Source organism: Muntiacus reevesi, chromosome 18 (assembly GCF_963930625.1).
Source record: "Muntiacus reevesi chromosome 18, mMunRee1.1, whole genome shotgun sequence".
Classification (NCBI taxonomy): Eukaryota; Metazoa; Chordata; class Mammalia; order Artiodactyla; family Cervidae; genus Muntiacus; species Muntiacus reevesi.
Genome location: NC_089266.1, coordinates 52,133,969 through 52,151,162, shown reverse-complemented (window position 1 = coordinate 52,151,162; position 17,194 = coordinate 52,133,969). Strand labels below are relative to the sequence as shown.

Sequence of the window (17,194 nt, the reverse complement as noted above, 5' to 3'; positions counted from 1 at the left end):
TGGACCAGGGAGTTACATCTCCATTTGATAAACAGTGATCACTGAATGCTCTGCAAAGACTACGTTAGAAGTCAATGGGAGAACTAGCACTAGTCTTTCTGAACTGCAACATCTAAGTCCCCACCTGGGGTGTATGCACCCTCTGTTCGGGTGTCAGCTACTGTAGTTTCTGGGTAGAGGTTGGCAACAGGAGAAAATCAGAACTTCTGGCAGCACTTATAAGGCAGGTGCAGTCATAAAGAACTTGACTTTTGATTCCATTGTCTCTGCCAGGACAGGTGGTTTGGTAGAAGTATGGAATCCTGCCAGACAGGCTCCAATTCAAACACCCCTTTAGAAAACAAAACAATAAAAATGGAAACAAAGCGCCAAATCCTGTTCCATACTCTGAAGACTGACACTGCCTGAAAAACGGCATTTTCTATAATAGCATTAATTTGGTTCAATCATACACCAACTCAGGAAGAAATGACATGACGAAAATGAAAGGTCTGCTGCAGGTTGGGTGCTTCCCTTATAGTTCAAGTTATTCCTGTATATAAGCTAAAGGGACACACATTTCAGTGAATTTTCTCCATATATGCTTAGTGTTTAAAAAACCTCAAACCAAGTGTGAACCCTATATAACTATGGACTGCAGGTGACAGTGATGTGTGGGTTCACCAACTGTGACGAACGCACCACTCTCCTGGAGGACGCTGATGATGGAGGCGGCTCCACAAGCGTGGGAAGGAGGGGCATACGGTTGATTGCTATGCCGTCCTCTCAGTTTTGCTGTGAACCTAAAACTCCTGGGCCGTGCTGCGCCATGCTTAGTTGCTCAGTCGTGTCTGAGTCTTTGCAACCCCATGAACTGTAGCCCACCAGGCTCTTCTGGAACCGTGGAGTGGGCTGTCATGCCCTCCTCCAGGGGATCTTCCCAACCCAGTGACTGAACCCAGGTCTCCTGCATTGCAGGTGGATTCTTTACTGTCTGAGCCAGCAGAGAAGCCCGAACCTCAAACTCCTAATAAAATAAATAAAGTCTTGGGACCTCCCCAGTGGTCCAGTGGCTGGGCCTCCATGCTCCCAATGTGGCAGGTGCCAGAGTTCAATCCCTGGTCATTCACATACTGCAACTCAAGATCCCATGTGCTGCAGCCAAATATGTAAGCATTTAGAAAATAAAGTCTTAAAACAATCAAAAATAAGTAAATGAAATAAAACCCCTCAATTGCAATCTAACATCTGCATAGGAGTAACACAGGCAAGTTAGTACTACTGAGTAGAATAAAAACCTTTGGTGAATCCTGCTTACCCCACCCATTCAGACAGTTTCCTAGTACTATAAACTAGTGTACTTAAAGTTCTGTGAAAATGGTCAGTTGATGAGTCCATCAAAGAGGCTGTATTTCTCTCTTAAAAAAAAAAAAAACAAAACTATAGCATGCTAGTTCAGAACAGAGTAAAATATAAAGAATTATTTCTGACGGCAAGGACAGATAACTGACATTTTTAGCAGGTCTGTCTTCAGGGCAAGCCTTTGTGATTGATGATGTAGGCTCCTAACCACAGGAGGCCACAAGAAGGCCCCAAGGAAGAATGCTCAGAGATCCCTGTGGGGGCACTGTAGCTGCCACTACTGAAATTGTGAGCATTTTTGGTGTTCCTGGAATTCTATTTCCAACCACTACTTTGCGGTTGCGATGAAGGGATAGAAAGAGATTGGAAATCTTCTAGAGCAATACTCTTTTCTGTTCATATTCACAGAGCCAAGAGTAAAATAACAAGAATGTACTTTACCCAGGGCATAATTCTGCCTAAATCTGCTTGATCCATCACTTTATTTTTTCCTAATTCTTGTTTTTGTTGTTGTTAGAAGAAAAGTTAGATAATCTGCAAATGGGTTCCAGAAAAACTGGAAAAAATTCGTGGATTCAAGAGAAGGATATTTAAGAAGGAGCCATAATCTGAGAACAATGCCCTGTGAATGTGCCTAAGCGCAAGAACCAAAATATCAAGTGAATCATTGTTCTTACCCAGAAAATAATTTCTTAAAGTTGCAGTCTTAATTTTCCCTAAATGATAAATTCTCCCTAGTCAGGCCCCAGAGATGAGACTATGAAGCTGGTGCTTAATATGGTCGTGCCTTTTTACGCCTGACTCAACCCAACAGTTTAAGTTCCTCCTTCATTTACCTGCCAAGACCTGAGTTCAGGCCCTGGGGTGCTGAGGGTTTCCTTTGTGGGAGAAAATGACATCATCAACACCTCGGAGGCTGTGGGGGAATGCAGGGAATGCGGCTCCCAACACTGGTGATATCATCAACCGTCCTGGGAGAAGTTAAGAGTTGAAGTACTGAAGGTTAAAAAACAGGGGGGTTTTGTTTCGAACTTATCAATAGATTTTGATGTTCCCTAATATCAGATTTTAAAAGGGTAGGTGGAATAAGGGTACCTTTCCCCTTGCGAAGAACGTCAAGAACCAAACATACAGGAGTTAAATCCTGACAGAGTTGCTCAGCTCATTCGTATCTTACTGGGGTACCTGATATCCAACCAAGGAAAAACAGAGCCTTAGCTATATTAGGCTCGATCCCAGTCCTTAAAAGAGTATATTCTTTGGGAGACTTGCTAATGTTGCAAGTTTGCATTCAAAATAAACTCTAGGCACTCACATAATCCCCCAGTCTCCTCCAAACTTTCTTTGATGTCCAACAACTAAGGACAAGAATCTTTGATTAGAAAACAATTTCTTTGGTTGGAAGAAAATTCTTTGCAGGGCGTGAACAGCAGGAGAAAGAAAAGATTTTTCTGAAGTGCAAACTAGTTGGAAACCCCCTGGGGAAAGAATCTGATTCCCAGTCTTTGAGAGGAACGGGCCTGCCTGTACAAGCCGCCTCCGCTGCAGGCCTCTGAGAAGGCGCTTTTGTGTCTACTGTAGGGCCCTCAGCAACAGCACGGCAGCCCTTCTCTTTATTTTTGCCAGCGGAAGTTTTCCAACTCTGGGGACACACAATGCGGAAAGTCACGGTTTAATAACAAGGCACAGTTACTAATCAGATGGCCCCACTTCCACTCCTCCCAAATGCCCCCATATGCTCACATACTAACGCTCTAACCCCCAGCTCCACACAGGAACACCCATCAGCTATCCTGAAAGTTTATTTCTAGCCTAACTATTCAGTTTAACTTCTAATAATTCAACTTTACAAATTATTTTAGGAGCATGTTCATAATCTTCCTTTTACTACAATGGTTCTGGGCTATCTCTGGCTTTTTCAAGCCTTTCCAAAGGTTCGGTTGGATTCACTTAGACATAAGCTCGTCATTGATGTCAGTGTGATTTGGTCACTGGGAGAGCCTTGATGAAGGATTTAGAATAAGGGTCCTCAATCTACTACACCTATTTTAAAATATGAAGCTCCAAAGAAAAAGTCCTTTCTATGTGTGTTAACTGAATGCAAACACAGTATAGGACCAAAGGACTAAAGTGCAACTGAGTCTAGGGCTTAGTTTGGCTACTAATTTGTTGTGTGACTTTAAGGAATTTGGTCAGATTTTCTTGTGACCAAAAAAATCTGTGACCACCTACCAAATAAATTTTATCTCAAGGGGAAAAAAATAAGCAAATTACATGTCCTTTTGTTTAATAAGTCTATTTCTGAAATCAGTGTAACCTCTAAATGTCTAGAGCTGGAAAGAAACTTAAAGGTTATTTACTTATCCCACCAACGCTAACCCAACAGATGAAAGGTTAAATGACTTGCCTTTACCTTTTAAATGGTCACAAAGCACCTGTGAACTTTTCCTACGTCCAAAGGGAGACAACTAAATTTCAAATAATCTCTGACAACAATAAAAATATATGATATATACAATACAGTTTACTAAGTTCACAGTAGGTAACAACCTAGTGTTTTTGTCATAGCATACAGGTAAATTATAAACCCAAGTGAATGAGAATAGCAATTAATAATGACTAAAGTCAATGATAATAATAAAAGCCTTGGTATTGAAGGCTTTTTCTAAATTTTCTAAATATAGATGATATTCAAATATTTTTCCTCCAATTAAATAAATTAATTTAAAAAATATTTTTCACCTTCTATATAGTCCTAGTATTTATTTTTTCTTTTATGCAGTTTATGAAGATTTAAAATGAGCCACTGAGATTATCAATTCAAACAGAACTCCCAATGTGTTGAATTCTGTTTAAAGCTAAACATTTTTTATTTAATTTTACTACAATTTAACAGGAACCTCTCATTTTAGAAAGCCAGTTTGCAATTTTAAAAGAAAGCCATTGTGTTTAGTTATTTGAACCTCTAAAGAAAATGCTACTGATGAATATTATACATACAGGAACATTTATACAGGCAATATTATAACCTATACTTAACTGATAAAAGTGAAAATTAGGAGGTATGACTGTTTGGGCTGTAACTGTCCTCTAGATTTAAACTACTTAAAGTTGCCTGGGTTAAAATTTTACATTTTTTGTTTATTTTTCCTTCAATCACAGAGGACCTCGAGACAGCATCACCACAGTCACCTGAATGACTGCTGAGAAAATGAAAATTGTCACTAGGATGCATTTGCGCCTGCCCTTCTTTGGCGTTCATCACATACTGCTTTCCACTATTAAAGCTGTATCTCCTCAGTTGGTCTAGGCAAGGGTGCTGTCCTTTGTATCATTCCCACAGGACCTGGCCCAGAGTATGGAAGTGAAGACCCCACAGCAGAAGACCCCAAGTATAAGACATGGACAGACTCCAGAGCAGTCCCCACTCTCAATAAGGATCTTGGCCTAGAGTTCATAAAGGGCCTCTGCTGCTCTGAGAACACAGTCCAGGACCAAAGGCCACCTCGTGCAGTGATTCTGTGGCATAGCTTACTGTATGCATAGGCACCATGTAAAGTAATGCTAAGTTGCAGCAAGGTATTTTTCTGTCTGCTCACTTGTTTTTAAGTATGCCTTCTAGTTGACTAGGGATCAAAGACGAAAGAGACCCTACGGCACTCCATAATATCTTCTTAATGGAATGTTCAGGGAGAAAATCTCTGCCAACATCTGCTTTTTAATCTTCCCACAATGACCCAAAAAAGTTTAAAATACATAAAAAAGGTTTGTTAAAAATGCTGGCCAGTAAGATATGGCAGTAGATTGGCAGTTCTTTGATTGGCAAAGCACAAATCTGAGTTTATTTCTTCCTCTGTAAAATGAAATGATTGGATTAGGTTTTTTCCTAACTTGAAATCTAATGATTATATTTTACAAATGGGGGCTAGTCCTCTGCCCTCCCACCCAAAAATTGTATTTTACCCTAGGTAAGGAAAACTGAATAGGACCTAATTCCAGTAAAAGGCCAATAAAGTCCTTCACAAAATTAAAAAAGAATTTGGCCACAAGATTTTTCAAGTTAGATTAGCCAATATGATTCTAAGTAGAAGATATAACAGCGAAAGAACACAAAACTGGAACCATGTGAAGGATTTCTTTTTAAGAATGGATAATTCATAATACTGTAGAAAGCAAGAGAAAAAAGAATGGAAATCTATAATCAATTTTTAGGAAACAGCAAGATTAGCAGGCATAAAACATAGGGTCTTCAGTCTTATCCAAGTTATTCCACAGAAATAACAGCAGCAGTGTTTGTCAATTATCAACTATCATATAGTTAGTTAAGCACAATAGTGCCCTTTTGATATATTAACATACACAAAATTGATAGGTAATGATAACTATGCTATTTTAAATTACAGTAATATATGGTTGATTTCCATCAAATAGAGGTGCTCTAGATTTTTAAAAAACAAACAGGGGTCTTGAAGATAGTTATATTGCCATCCTGAAGAAAAAGCACTGCTTCAGATTCAGGATCGTAATATCTAAATAATCTAATTTCCGATCTCCAGGAAAAATGTGAGACTTTGTGTTTACAATTTTAAAAACCCTAATTTAAATCACTTTGATTATTTTGGTGTTTCTGAATTTGAAAATAAATACAAACTCTAATATATTTAAAAATATCAAAAGAAAATGAACTGTAATGTTTAGAACCCAGATAAAAAGAAGAGTATGTAAAGTAGCTTACCAGTTATTTAAAAACAAACATACAAAAAATAATAAATGTTTCTTAAAGAGATTCAAAGTTTTCTGTTAGAGCAAACTGAAATTGAAGTGCCCAAGGCCTCCTACCTTAGGAAAAGCAATGGAGCTTAAAGGATAGAAGACAAACAGATGTGGAAAAGTCACCAAAGTTAGCTGGTTTTACAGCCTCTCTTCTCTGACTTCAGGGACCAAACGGGCACACAGGGCCACAATTGTTCTGCTTATATCAAAACAAAGTAGTAAAACATCTTTTATTCTTATGTGTCTTTGAGTGGAACCACCATGATGAAGGGTTGTAAGGCAATGGCACCCCACTCCACTATTCTTGCCTGGAAGATCCCAGGGACAGGGGGAGCCTGGCGGGCTTTCGTCCATGGGGTCGCAGGGAGTCAGACATGACTCCAGGGGCTTAGCACACACGCACACACAGGCATTTCTTGATGCGGTTTCACTTAATATTTGGGGAGCACAATTCCTTAACCACACACAAGCAGTCTTGGTCAGATACCAATTTTTGTATCTAAGGTCATCTTGGGTCAGGCCAACCTTCTTATAATTGCACCGTAATATTGTTGTCTGTCTGACTTCTCCTAATGTATACAAAGATTTTTCAAATTAAGTAAACTCAAGATAAGTTAGTTTTGAGAATTTGGTTTCATTTCTGAAATAACTGGGATTATTCTAGGATAACAGCTCTTAATCTAGAATCTTTAGATTCTTACATGTGTCTCAGAGATTCTCTCCACTGGGATTTAATACAAAATTGTATGTTAAGTACACTTGGTCAATCACTTTCATCACATTCTCAAAGGGGCCAGTGATTCCCCTCCAAAAAAGAAGATCAAAAACCACTGTGTTAGGGTATCTCAGAATCAGAATTGAGATTCACAAGCCCTAAGGACTAAGAAGGTAAGGTCCTTTGGATACATGCTAATATCTTGTAATCAGGTTTGCCAGCTGCTTCAGTGGTAAAGAATCTGCCTGCTAATGCAGAAGACATGGGTTTGATCCCTGGGTCGGGAAGATGCCCTGGAGGAGGAAGTGACAGCCCACTCCGGTATTCTTCTTGCCTGGAAAATTCCATGGACAGAGAATCCTGGTGGGCTACACTCCAGGGGGGGTTTCAAAGAATCAGACATGACTGGGCACGGCACACATGCACATACCATCTTATAATCACAGATTTAACAGCAGTACCCCAATGCATTTTCCTTGGAAAATGAGAATTTCCTAAAAAGCAGGGATTGGGCTAGTTAAACTATTTTAACTAGTTTAACTAACAGTTAAACTATTGGGCTATTAAAACTAAGTGTGTGCTGTGTAAGGGATATTGATTATACCAAACAACTTGTTTATAGCCATATTTACAGTTTGAAAATGACCATCAAGGAGACACTATGCTGTCAGTAGTAAGTCAGAGAAATAACAGAATACAGCATGCTCTATCAAGCCCAAAGCACTCAAAATAATTGACTTCAAAAAATGTACTTAAAAAATGTGATGAGATAAATAAGTCTGTTTCATCCTAGAGTGATCTCTGACCAATCGCAGCCACTCAGCACCACCATAATGTTCCTTATATTCGTGCAGTAAATATTTACTGAGTACCTGCTATGTGAAAAGCACTAACGTACACGAAAGCCCTATTCCCCAAAACACAGCTCTGAACTGAAGAGATGAAATCCCCGCTTGCACAGAGCTCATGGCCTCCTGAGGGGAGACAGCATGAAAGTGTGTGCTTCTGCGGCAAGTTTATAAAGAAAAGCAAAGCCCGACGGAGAAGACCAGCCCTGGGGAAACAGGAAGAGCCCTCAGAACAGGGAGGCCCAGGGAGGCCTCATGAGAAGGTGATTTGACACTTGGGGCTGACATTGGAGGGACTAAGAGAAGAAAGTGCCTGGGATGAACACGGGACGTGGAAGCGGAAAGGCCCTGAGGTGGGAGCAGGCCCGGTTCAGCTGAAGGACAAGGTCACAGCGACTGGAGCAGAGTGAGGGCTGAGGAGGTGAGAGCTGCAGGTGCCGGGCCAGGTCCTGCAGGCCCTCAGCAGCTCATTGTAAAGGCTCTGGCTCCCACTCCAACAATTCTCAACAAAACAATGAATGCAGGTCACAGTCAGCTCAGAGGGCTTTTTGAGACATGTATTTGGCACTCTGCTTCACCAATAGCTGAATTACCAAATTGAGCAACATAGGTCCCAACAGAGGATACTGGGATCATATCCCATATCTCAGCTATTGACAATATTTTAGCTTTTGAGGATTTCCCTGAGAAAAGCACATCCTTGGATAACTTAAAAAGTGGACTACTAAAAAAAAAAAAAAAGTGGACTACTCATCTATCTCCTGCAAAATCACAGGGTCCATTTATTTCTGTGTGACTTTGTTCTAAGATAATTAACTTGCTTTCTCTCTCGTTAAGTTTCCTTTTCTATAAAAGGGAGTATCACCCATATTTGGTTTGCAAGTATTTGTGAATCATTTTAAGCTCCCTGGAAGAAAAGCACTACAGAAATTTGATGGAACATCATCACACACTTCTCTAACAATAATACCCTGCTATCAATTCTGGTTCCTGACAGAACATTTATAATAGTACATTGCTCATTTATAACATATTTTCCTCTACTGTACTTAGTAATTTGAAGGGAGTAAGGGAAGGGGGGAGCACATAAAGTTCCAATAAATACTTCTCAGTGGATAAAATGTAAAGGCTTTTTTTAATTGAAAACAAAAACAAAACCTTGAGCCTCAGGGATATCTTTAAAACTGTAAAAAAAAGTTAACTATGACTAATTTGTAGATAAAGAAAATTACAACACACACACACAGTTTACCACAAAAACCAAGGAAATGCCTACCCCTGGAATCAGCTCAAAGGACACTAAATAACCTGATAGGGGCAATAACCAAGAGCACACACAGCTCATTCATTACCTCCTACAACCAGAGAGATTTATGAATTGGAACGTATAACAATTCTGCTGGATTTCCACATGAAGTGCAGAATGATTATATATACAAATCTGTCTGATGGGTACTTTTACATAAGTGAGATATCTCCTTAACCTGGAAAATTATCATTAAAACAATCTGCAGCTTCCTTCTCTCTTCTGGGTGCTATGCTTCTAACAACAAAGCCAAGTCAAGCTGGGATGCCAGGGGGCAAGCACCTAGGCCTGCTTGTGTGTGCAGAGGACTTACATCCAATGGTACACTTCTGACTACATGCCAAAGTCAGTTATCAATTAACTGAATTTTCTGCACCCCCACTAACATAAATAACTGAGAGTTGACTGTACTTCAAATAGTTATACTTCTTTTAAAGACTGGCCTCAAAGCAAAATTACAAAATCTTTGAAATCTCTGCTTCCAAGAAGCTCTGACTTGAGCAATGACAGTTAGATGCATGCTACTTCAAAGTTTATTATTTCATGTTCCTATGTTAAATAACTTACTGTTATAAAATGAAGAGGCAGGTAATGATAATTGTTACACTAAAACAGATATACCAAGTAAATCACATTCTGATTTACAATATCTTTGTAAATGAAGCACAAATGAAGAGAAAAAGAAGAAATATATATAGTTTGGATTAATTGCAGAGAACAACACTCATCATTTGCATACTCTTCTATTCTGGAAATAAATTCATCATTTATATAAGGCCTACCCTGGTGTTCATCTGCAGCATTTTAGATGTACAAAATTTTAGAGTGAGCAAAGCAGGATCTCTGGGGTTCAAGCTTCAGCTGTGCCACTTACTTTTAGACTTTGACCAATAGCTCTGAGACTCACTTTGAGCCTCCGTTTCTTTACCTATAATATATGAAAATAAAAGTACTGTATGTCTACTGTATGATATCACTTAGATGTGGAATCAAAAAATACAACAACTAGTGAACACAACAACAAAAAAAGCAGACTCACAGAGAACAAACTAGTGCCTCTCCCAGTGGGGGAAGGGAGGAGGAGCGGCAATACAGGCGAGTAGGAGGTGCAACTACAATGTATAAAAGAAGCTACAAGGATATATTGTACAACGCAGGGAACATAGCCAATATTTGATCATAACTATAAATGGAGTTATACCTTCAGTAACTGTGAACCACTATATTGTATATTTGTAACTTATATGCTGTCCTGTGTGTGCTCAGTCATGTCCAACTCTTGAGACCCCATGGACTGTAGCCTGCCAGGCTCCTCTGTTCATGGGATTCTCCAGGCCAGAATACAGGGGTGGGTTGCCATTTCCTTCTCCAGGGGATCTTTCTGACCCAGGACTCGAACCCGGGTCTCCTGCATTGCAGGTAGACTCTTTACCAACTGAGCTATGAGGGAAGCCCTGTAACTTATATAATATTGTACATTAACTCCACTTCAGTTAAAAACACAATTAAAAAACATCTGCCCTAATCTTTTAAAAAAGGACTGTATTTCTCTCTTGAAGGTATAATGAAGATTCAGGGAGCTGATACAGGTAAAGTGCACAACCCAGGTTCAGTTATATAGATGCAAATCTAAAGCCTAGAAAGAAAAATAAATAAATAAAGCCAAGAAAGGGAAAGGCTATTTTGTCACCAACTACTGAGTGGTAGGGTTGGAGCTAAAAGTCAAGTCCCTTTAGTTACAGTTTAATCACTTTGTCAACTGCAAGTTTGCCATATAGCACTGTCTCTCTGGCTTTGGCCAAAACTTACTAAACTTTGAAGTTTTCCTCCTCCTCCCCAAAACGTTCACTTCAGGCCCTGACTACAAATAAAGTAAGAAGGCCAAGATAGGATAACTATGAGCTGACTAATAGGTAAGTGAAGGGGCAAGCAGAGACACCGTGCGAGGGGGAATTTGTCCAGGAGGTGCTCCCTGCTGCTGGCCAAACGCTGCCCTGCCACAGCTTCCATAGCAGGTCTGAAGCCCCAGGGCAACACATTCTAATCCTGATCATAACTTTAACCTGGAGTCTAAGAAAATCCAGGACAACCAGCTGAGCAGGAAGAATGTGATGTTTAAAGAATCAGTGACCTCTCCTGCGCTACACTCAGATCCTCTTGGGCTTCTGCTTTGAAGAGAAGGAAAATGAATTTTGGGTTGTCCCTCTAAGTAACGTTTATTAATAAAGAGCAAGAACTGAGAAAGAAAACAGGACTGTAATCATTTTTAGAAGTGGCAGCAACAATATCACTAAGAAATAATATAAACAAATGTTGATAAGAGGTTAACAAACCAGAAAGCTGGATAATGAGACAGTGCATAAGCTACAACTTATTTTCCCTCTACAGTTGTATAAACCAGGAGGAAAAAAAGAGTATATTTGAAAGAATGGTCAAAACAATAAGAATAATAGTGTAATTGCTACCAGTGTCTTTATCACACTGCCAAGTAATTAGTTTCCTTGACATGAATTTTTGTGTGTGTGTATCCCCCATATTCTGTTTTTTCTTTCTGATATATAATTGATAGATAACACTGTATTAGTTTTAGATATATATTGTGAAATGATCACCACAATAAGCTTAGTTAACATCCATCAATACTCATAATTATAAAAAAAAATTTTTTGGACCTGAATTTTGGATGGCTAGTTAAGGAAATACTGAGATAGAAGAGTGGTAGAAGGTTATCCTAAACATAAACATTAAATGGGAAACAGATTTAAAAAGTAGCAGGAAATCAGAAAAGAGGGAGAGACAGGATTTTGGCAAATGTAGAGGAAACCTAAGAAGTAGACACTTTAAAGACAATGACAAACCCGCACAGGGATTTGAAATAATACGGTTGTGCAGAGAAGCGGCTCTTGGGCCAAATAGGAAGGAAAACAATATAATTTTGTCAAGACTAAGATGGGGAGTTTTGAAATGGAGAAGAGACGGTTTGAGAAATGAAAGAAATATGGCCAAGGCAACATTTCCTCTTTTATTTTGACTTTCTTATAGTACTTTAAAGAGAATATTATATTTAAGACTCTAAACATATAACTATACAATGGATATAACTCTTGGTAAAGAGAAAACTGAGGAATAAGAATCAGGGCAAAAATTCACCAAGACCTGGTCTTGTATATATAGTCATCAGATGAAGCTGAGACAAACAACATTATTTAAGGAGAAAGTTCTATGGTCTATTTTATTATTAAAGAGAATAATAATATTTGGGGCACACTATCACGGATGTTTCTCTTTGTTTAAGGAAAATCCAAATTGTAATACAAATGAAAATCCAGTTAATTTGGTCCTTATGAAATAGTACATACACTGAAATAACTGAACAAAATGTAACGACATGTCAGATTTTACGAAACTTCTGGAAATTACAGAAACCACAATAACTTGGTAATTATTATTTTTTAAAATCATTGTCCTCATAACTTCACATTTCCTGACGCATAGCATGCCCAATTTTACAAAGACTTAACTGTATCTTTGAAGATAATCAAGCTTAACAGGCAGCTAGAATAATTCATAGGTAGAAGGACACATAGAATTATCCAAAATTCTGCAATGCCAACAGAGAAAACTGTCTTTGGATTTGTGACACCAGGGGGACAGATATCCACCAAGAAAGCTAAAGTGCAGCAAAGCACAGCTCTAGGACATTTAAACAGAACTTGAGCTGAGTGGAAGGCCTGGTTAACCACAGTTGAGTAAACCTGTGTTGCAGCGTAATCTGATAAGGAACTAACAGCATGGATTCTAGAAGTGTACACCATGTGTCCCTAACACGCTAGACCTCTTTGAAAGAGTTAATCAAACAGTGGATAAAAAAGAACTGCTGCATCTCATTCAAAAGTTTTTTAAGTCTCTCAAAAGAGATTATTAAGAAAATTTAGTAATTATTGTGGATTAAAACTTGATTAATAGACAATAAACCAGGACCAATACTGAAAATCTCCAGAGGTTAATACTAAGCTAGTATACAAATTTATTACTGACCCTGACATAGAAGAGGCTTGCATGGAGAGAAAAGGTGAAGCAAAGACTGAAAATTGCCAATGACGCAAACTAGCCACTGGAAAGCCTGGAAAGGTCTTGCTAAATAACAATGAAATTCCCTCTTCACAAAGTGAAGAATCAATACGTAAAGGACAGTGATAGACTCAAAGTTAATAGGTGGGAAAAAAGGATTAAGCAACACCTACCAGCATGAGAAAAAGGTTAAAATAGGAGAAGATATGATAAAGATTGACAAAGTAATAAATCTCAGAGAGAATGCCAGCTAACATCTCTTACATACCTTTTCCTTTAAGAATACACAGAAACTTTACGTAGAGATGTATTATAATAGAAGACAAAAAATTTAAAATAAAAGAGGACACTATTTAGCGCAGCATATAATTAACCCATTGAACATGCTGCCACAGGACATTAATAAGGCACAAAGCTTTAGTCCAGCTTCCAAGGCCTCAGAGCTACCAGAATACGATTCCATACTGAAATCACTCAGGGCAAGAAATTAAAATGGGGTACATACCTCATGCTTCAAGGTATTGACCAGGCAAAGTCCGGAAGGAAGTTTCCTTTCTAACTGTATTCAAAATGATTTATGGTTTCAACTTTTAGATATTCCTAAGTCTGTCCTAAAAGTTCAAATTAAACACTCTTTTCCAAAAACTCTTACACTATTTTTTCCACATATATTCTTTTTGCCTGTCTATTTTTCTAAACAACAGAGCCCTCCTTTTCACCCAATTCTTCTTCCATTTCACTTATCCCAGCTTCAAAATATTGCCTAAGAAGTGATCATGAAGAGTCACTAAGTGATATACATAAAACTCCATGTTGGGCAAAGAGAGTTCTGTAATTTGTTAAATCTTCTCATCTTTTTCCTTTGAGTGGACCAAAATTTAAATTAATACAATATTTCGGTTCTGTTCATATCATGCAATAAAAATCTGAGCTTGGATGCTAAGATGAATCATATTTAACAACCTTTTCACCTGTGACTGAGAGCTACAGCAAGAAATGTCCTTTGATAAAATCAATTTTAATCAACAAGTAATATAATTTTATAGAATAAGATACTAGAACGCCACATTAAAAAGGCAGAGCCCCCCAGGCTCTACCTTTGCAGGGTGGGGGTGGGGGGTATAAGCAATTCATCCATGAAATGCTATGGCCTCAGTCAGTTCATAAATTAAGCACATGTAAGAGTAGGCTATGAATGAGTTATAGGCAAAATTCACAACCGCAAAGCCTAAGAAACTGTATCTGAAAAACTCTGTGGGTCAATTAAAAAACAGATGTTAAATTTAAAATTTTTGAAAATAATAAAATTAAGTGTAGACAAGTCCAAAGTGATCAGGAGGCAGGTTTACACCTTGTGTCCATTTTGTAATCCAATCCTCTCCATTTTGGGCTTAGCAATAGGGTGCCACACACGGTATAAGGCCAACCATAGCATTCAAGCTTGACTGGATTTTAAAAGTGACACAGTGATCAAATATGCTCCACAGGCATTCTAGAACCTCAGGGTGCTGCTGACCATCAAAATCAACCTCCTTCGTGGTCACCTCAAATCTAAAACAGGATATAAGTACACTCTTTGAGTTAATTAAATACAAGCCCATATATTTCATCTATTAAAAAAAAAGTGTCCAGAATATATCACTTGCAAAGAAAGGTCTTATTATGTAATGCAGTGTAATACCAGAGTTAAAAATAAGCAGATGATCTTATAAAATACAGCATTTATGTTTCTTCTCGAGTATAAACTCAGAATTTGCTTTAGAATGTCAATAAGCAACATGTTTAACAAGATGAAACAAATAGAAAGCCACAGAACCCTTCTGTGGAATTCGATTTGGAAGACAAAAGAAGGAAGGTATATTTCAAACAGATGGAAAGTGAAAAATAATAAAAGTCACCCTTACCTGCATTAATTTTCCTTCTGCTGGAGTTATTTCAGCAACACCAGCAAACACGCCTTCCAAAGTGAGATTCAGTTTTCCTGTGGGGTCCATTTTCAAGGGGATCACTCTGATAATAGCCTTCTGCTCAGCTGATCTTTCGGACTCCACCGCTGCTGCCAGTACCAGTCCCGCGCGTCCAAAGCCTGCCTGCAGGGTAGCCATCAGGAGCCAGGGCCAGAGGGCAGCCAGCTGTGGCTGGTGGCCGCCACTCATGCTACCAGCTGCAGCGATGCGCTTCGGCCATGCATACTGCTTCCACTAGCTAAGACCAAGCGCAGGTTCTCAAATCCAGACAAACGGAGGAAAAGAAATTTCTGCTTCAGTTTCAGAAAGCCGAGTCGTAGTTTTGGCCCTTCCTTTCTCTAAAGTATATTCCCAAGGACAGGTGGTATTCCTGCTCAAGCAGGGAAGAAGGTTATTGTCAGCCTACTTCTGCTTCAAGTATGTCATTTTCTCCCATCTTCACTATGATTAGTAAAGATATCGCACTTCTCTTTGGAATTTTCAATGTTGCTTGAGGTTGAATGTCACATCCTGAATTTTTATTATGTCAGATCACCTGGTGCTGGTCTTGCATATGCAACAAGTTCTCGAGCCACTAAACCCAATGTTAATGAACAAAACAAGGCAAAGTAAACGACTAAGGCCATGCATCAAAGGTGAGAGTGGAAAACTCCAGCTCGGAAAATGAAGAGGTGGCCCTTGGAAGTTACAAAACTTGTCAATGGAAAAAGACTAAAAATCACAGAGTTTTTTTTTTAAGGGGAAGGAGAGGGAACAATATTTCAGACCACACCTTGAGAGATGGCCAAAGATGCTACACGTATTCATAAAAGTTTCAGCATTAAACCGTATTTCAGTGTAGTCAAAGTTCCAGGCCCAGTGAACCTATAACACTTTTCATGAACTTAAATATACTATGAGTTTAAAATTTTCTACCTAGATTTGCCGTTAAGTTAGGTGCTAATTTATGTCTTCACATATTCACAGGATAAATCTGAGCATCACAATCTTTTCTAACTTTCATAATTAGAAGAATATTTGAAAAGGCTGGCTTTCCAATTATCTTTTCCAGTAGAAATTCATATTTCTATCTTTATTTTCCTTTCTTTCTTAGGGATTCCACCTTTTATTCCCCTACTTGAGAATGCCAAGCACTGTGATTTCCCATGAGATGCTTTTAGAAACTACTTTATTATCCAGATCTTATAATCTGTAATTTTCTGGGTTCATAGTAAAACAAAGGACTATTCCTAACACGTTTTCAAATTCCTTGAGGGGGTGGGGAATAAAAGATAGGGGGAGTAAGGAGATGATTAGCCTACAGACTCTAAGTAGAATGCCCTGAAAAAGTAAAAATAATCCTGAGTAGAGTAGGTTTGTGCTATTTCTAGGCACACTTGAGAATTTGGGTCTTTGTACAAACAAAATCTTATTCTAAGATTTCAAAATGTGCACCCTTAAGTAAATATAAAAGCACTTCAATCACAAAGCCCACTGTGTTCAGAGGTCAAGTTAAAAAATCTTATTAAGTCTTCAGAATAAGTGCTGAAAAGCCAAACAATTGAATATGAACCTGTTATATAGATTCTTTTCTTTCGCTGAGGCAAAGGGAGGAAAAAAAAAAGAATTTCAAAAGAAATCTGCAAACCTGTTGTGCTGTCGGGCCCACTGGAATCCACGGGGGTGAAACAAATTCAATTATGCTTTTATAGATCCTGCTCAAGAAAAGGTTTCAACTGCTTAACCAAGTATAGTTCATTCTTCCACCTTCTTACTCTGCAACCAAACCAAGTGCCCCACACTGCAGGTAGGAGCCGAGAAATTCCGCAGCCTGAAAAAATAATCCATGCAGGTCAAAGGCAGAAACTTACTCCAAGGTTAGAGCTACTGTCCCCAAGAACTCTAAAAACACTTAGGATCCAAAACCATTTCTGAAATCTCCTTTCTAACAAAAGTCCTTTTTCTCCCCAAACCGCATATAAAAATGATGAGATCTTGAAAGAGCAAAGAAGCAAATACACCAGCAACAATTCACTACCAGGAACACGGACAATCCCAAAGGGAGAAGGCAAGGTCTCTGAATCATGGATAGACTTGGAAAGTTCGGAGGGATTCGAGTGCTTCCCTTCCAGAAAGACAATTCTGGATCAACTCCCTAGAGGAGGAAGCCTGTGGTTTGTAATTGGTGTTCTAG

General features: G+C 38.7%; 1 protein-coding gene across 1 annotated transcript in view; it reads right to left on the bottom strand.

The window, feature by feature from the left end:
* RNF43 (ring finger protein 43) overlaps window positions 1-15,803 on the bottom strand; it is a 64,240-nt gene extending 48,437 nt beyond the window's left edge. The window contains exon 1 of the mRNA XM_065909648.1: window positions 14,959-15,803. Coding sequence (XP_065765720.1) covers window positions 14,959-15,210 — 252 coding nt within the window. The 5' untranslated portion in view covers window positions 15,211-15,803. The remainder of the gene's footprint in view (window positions 1-14,958) is intronic.
* Window positions 15,804-17,194: the final 1,391 nt, after the last annotated feature.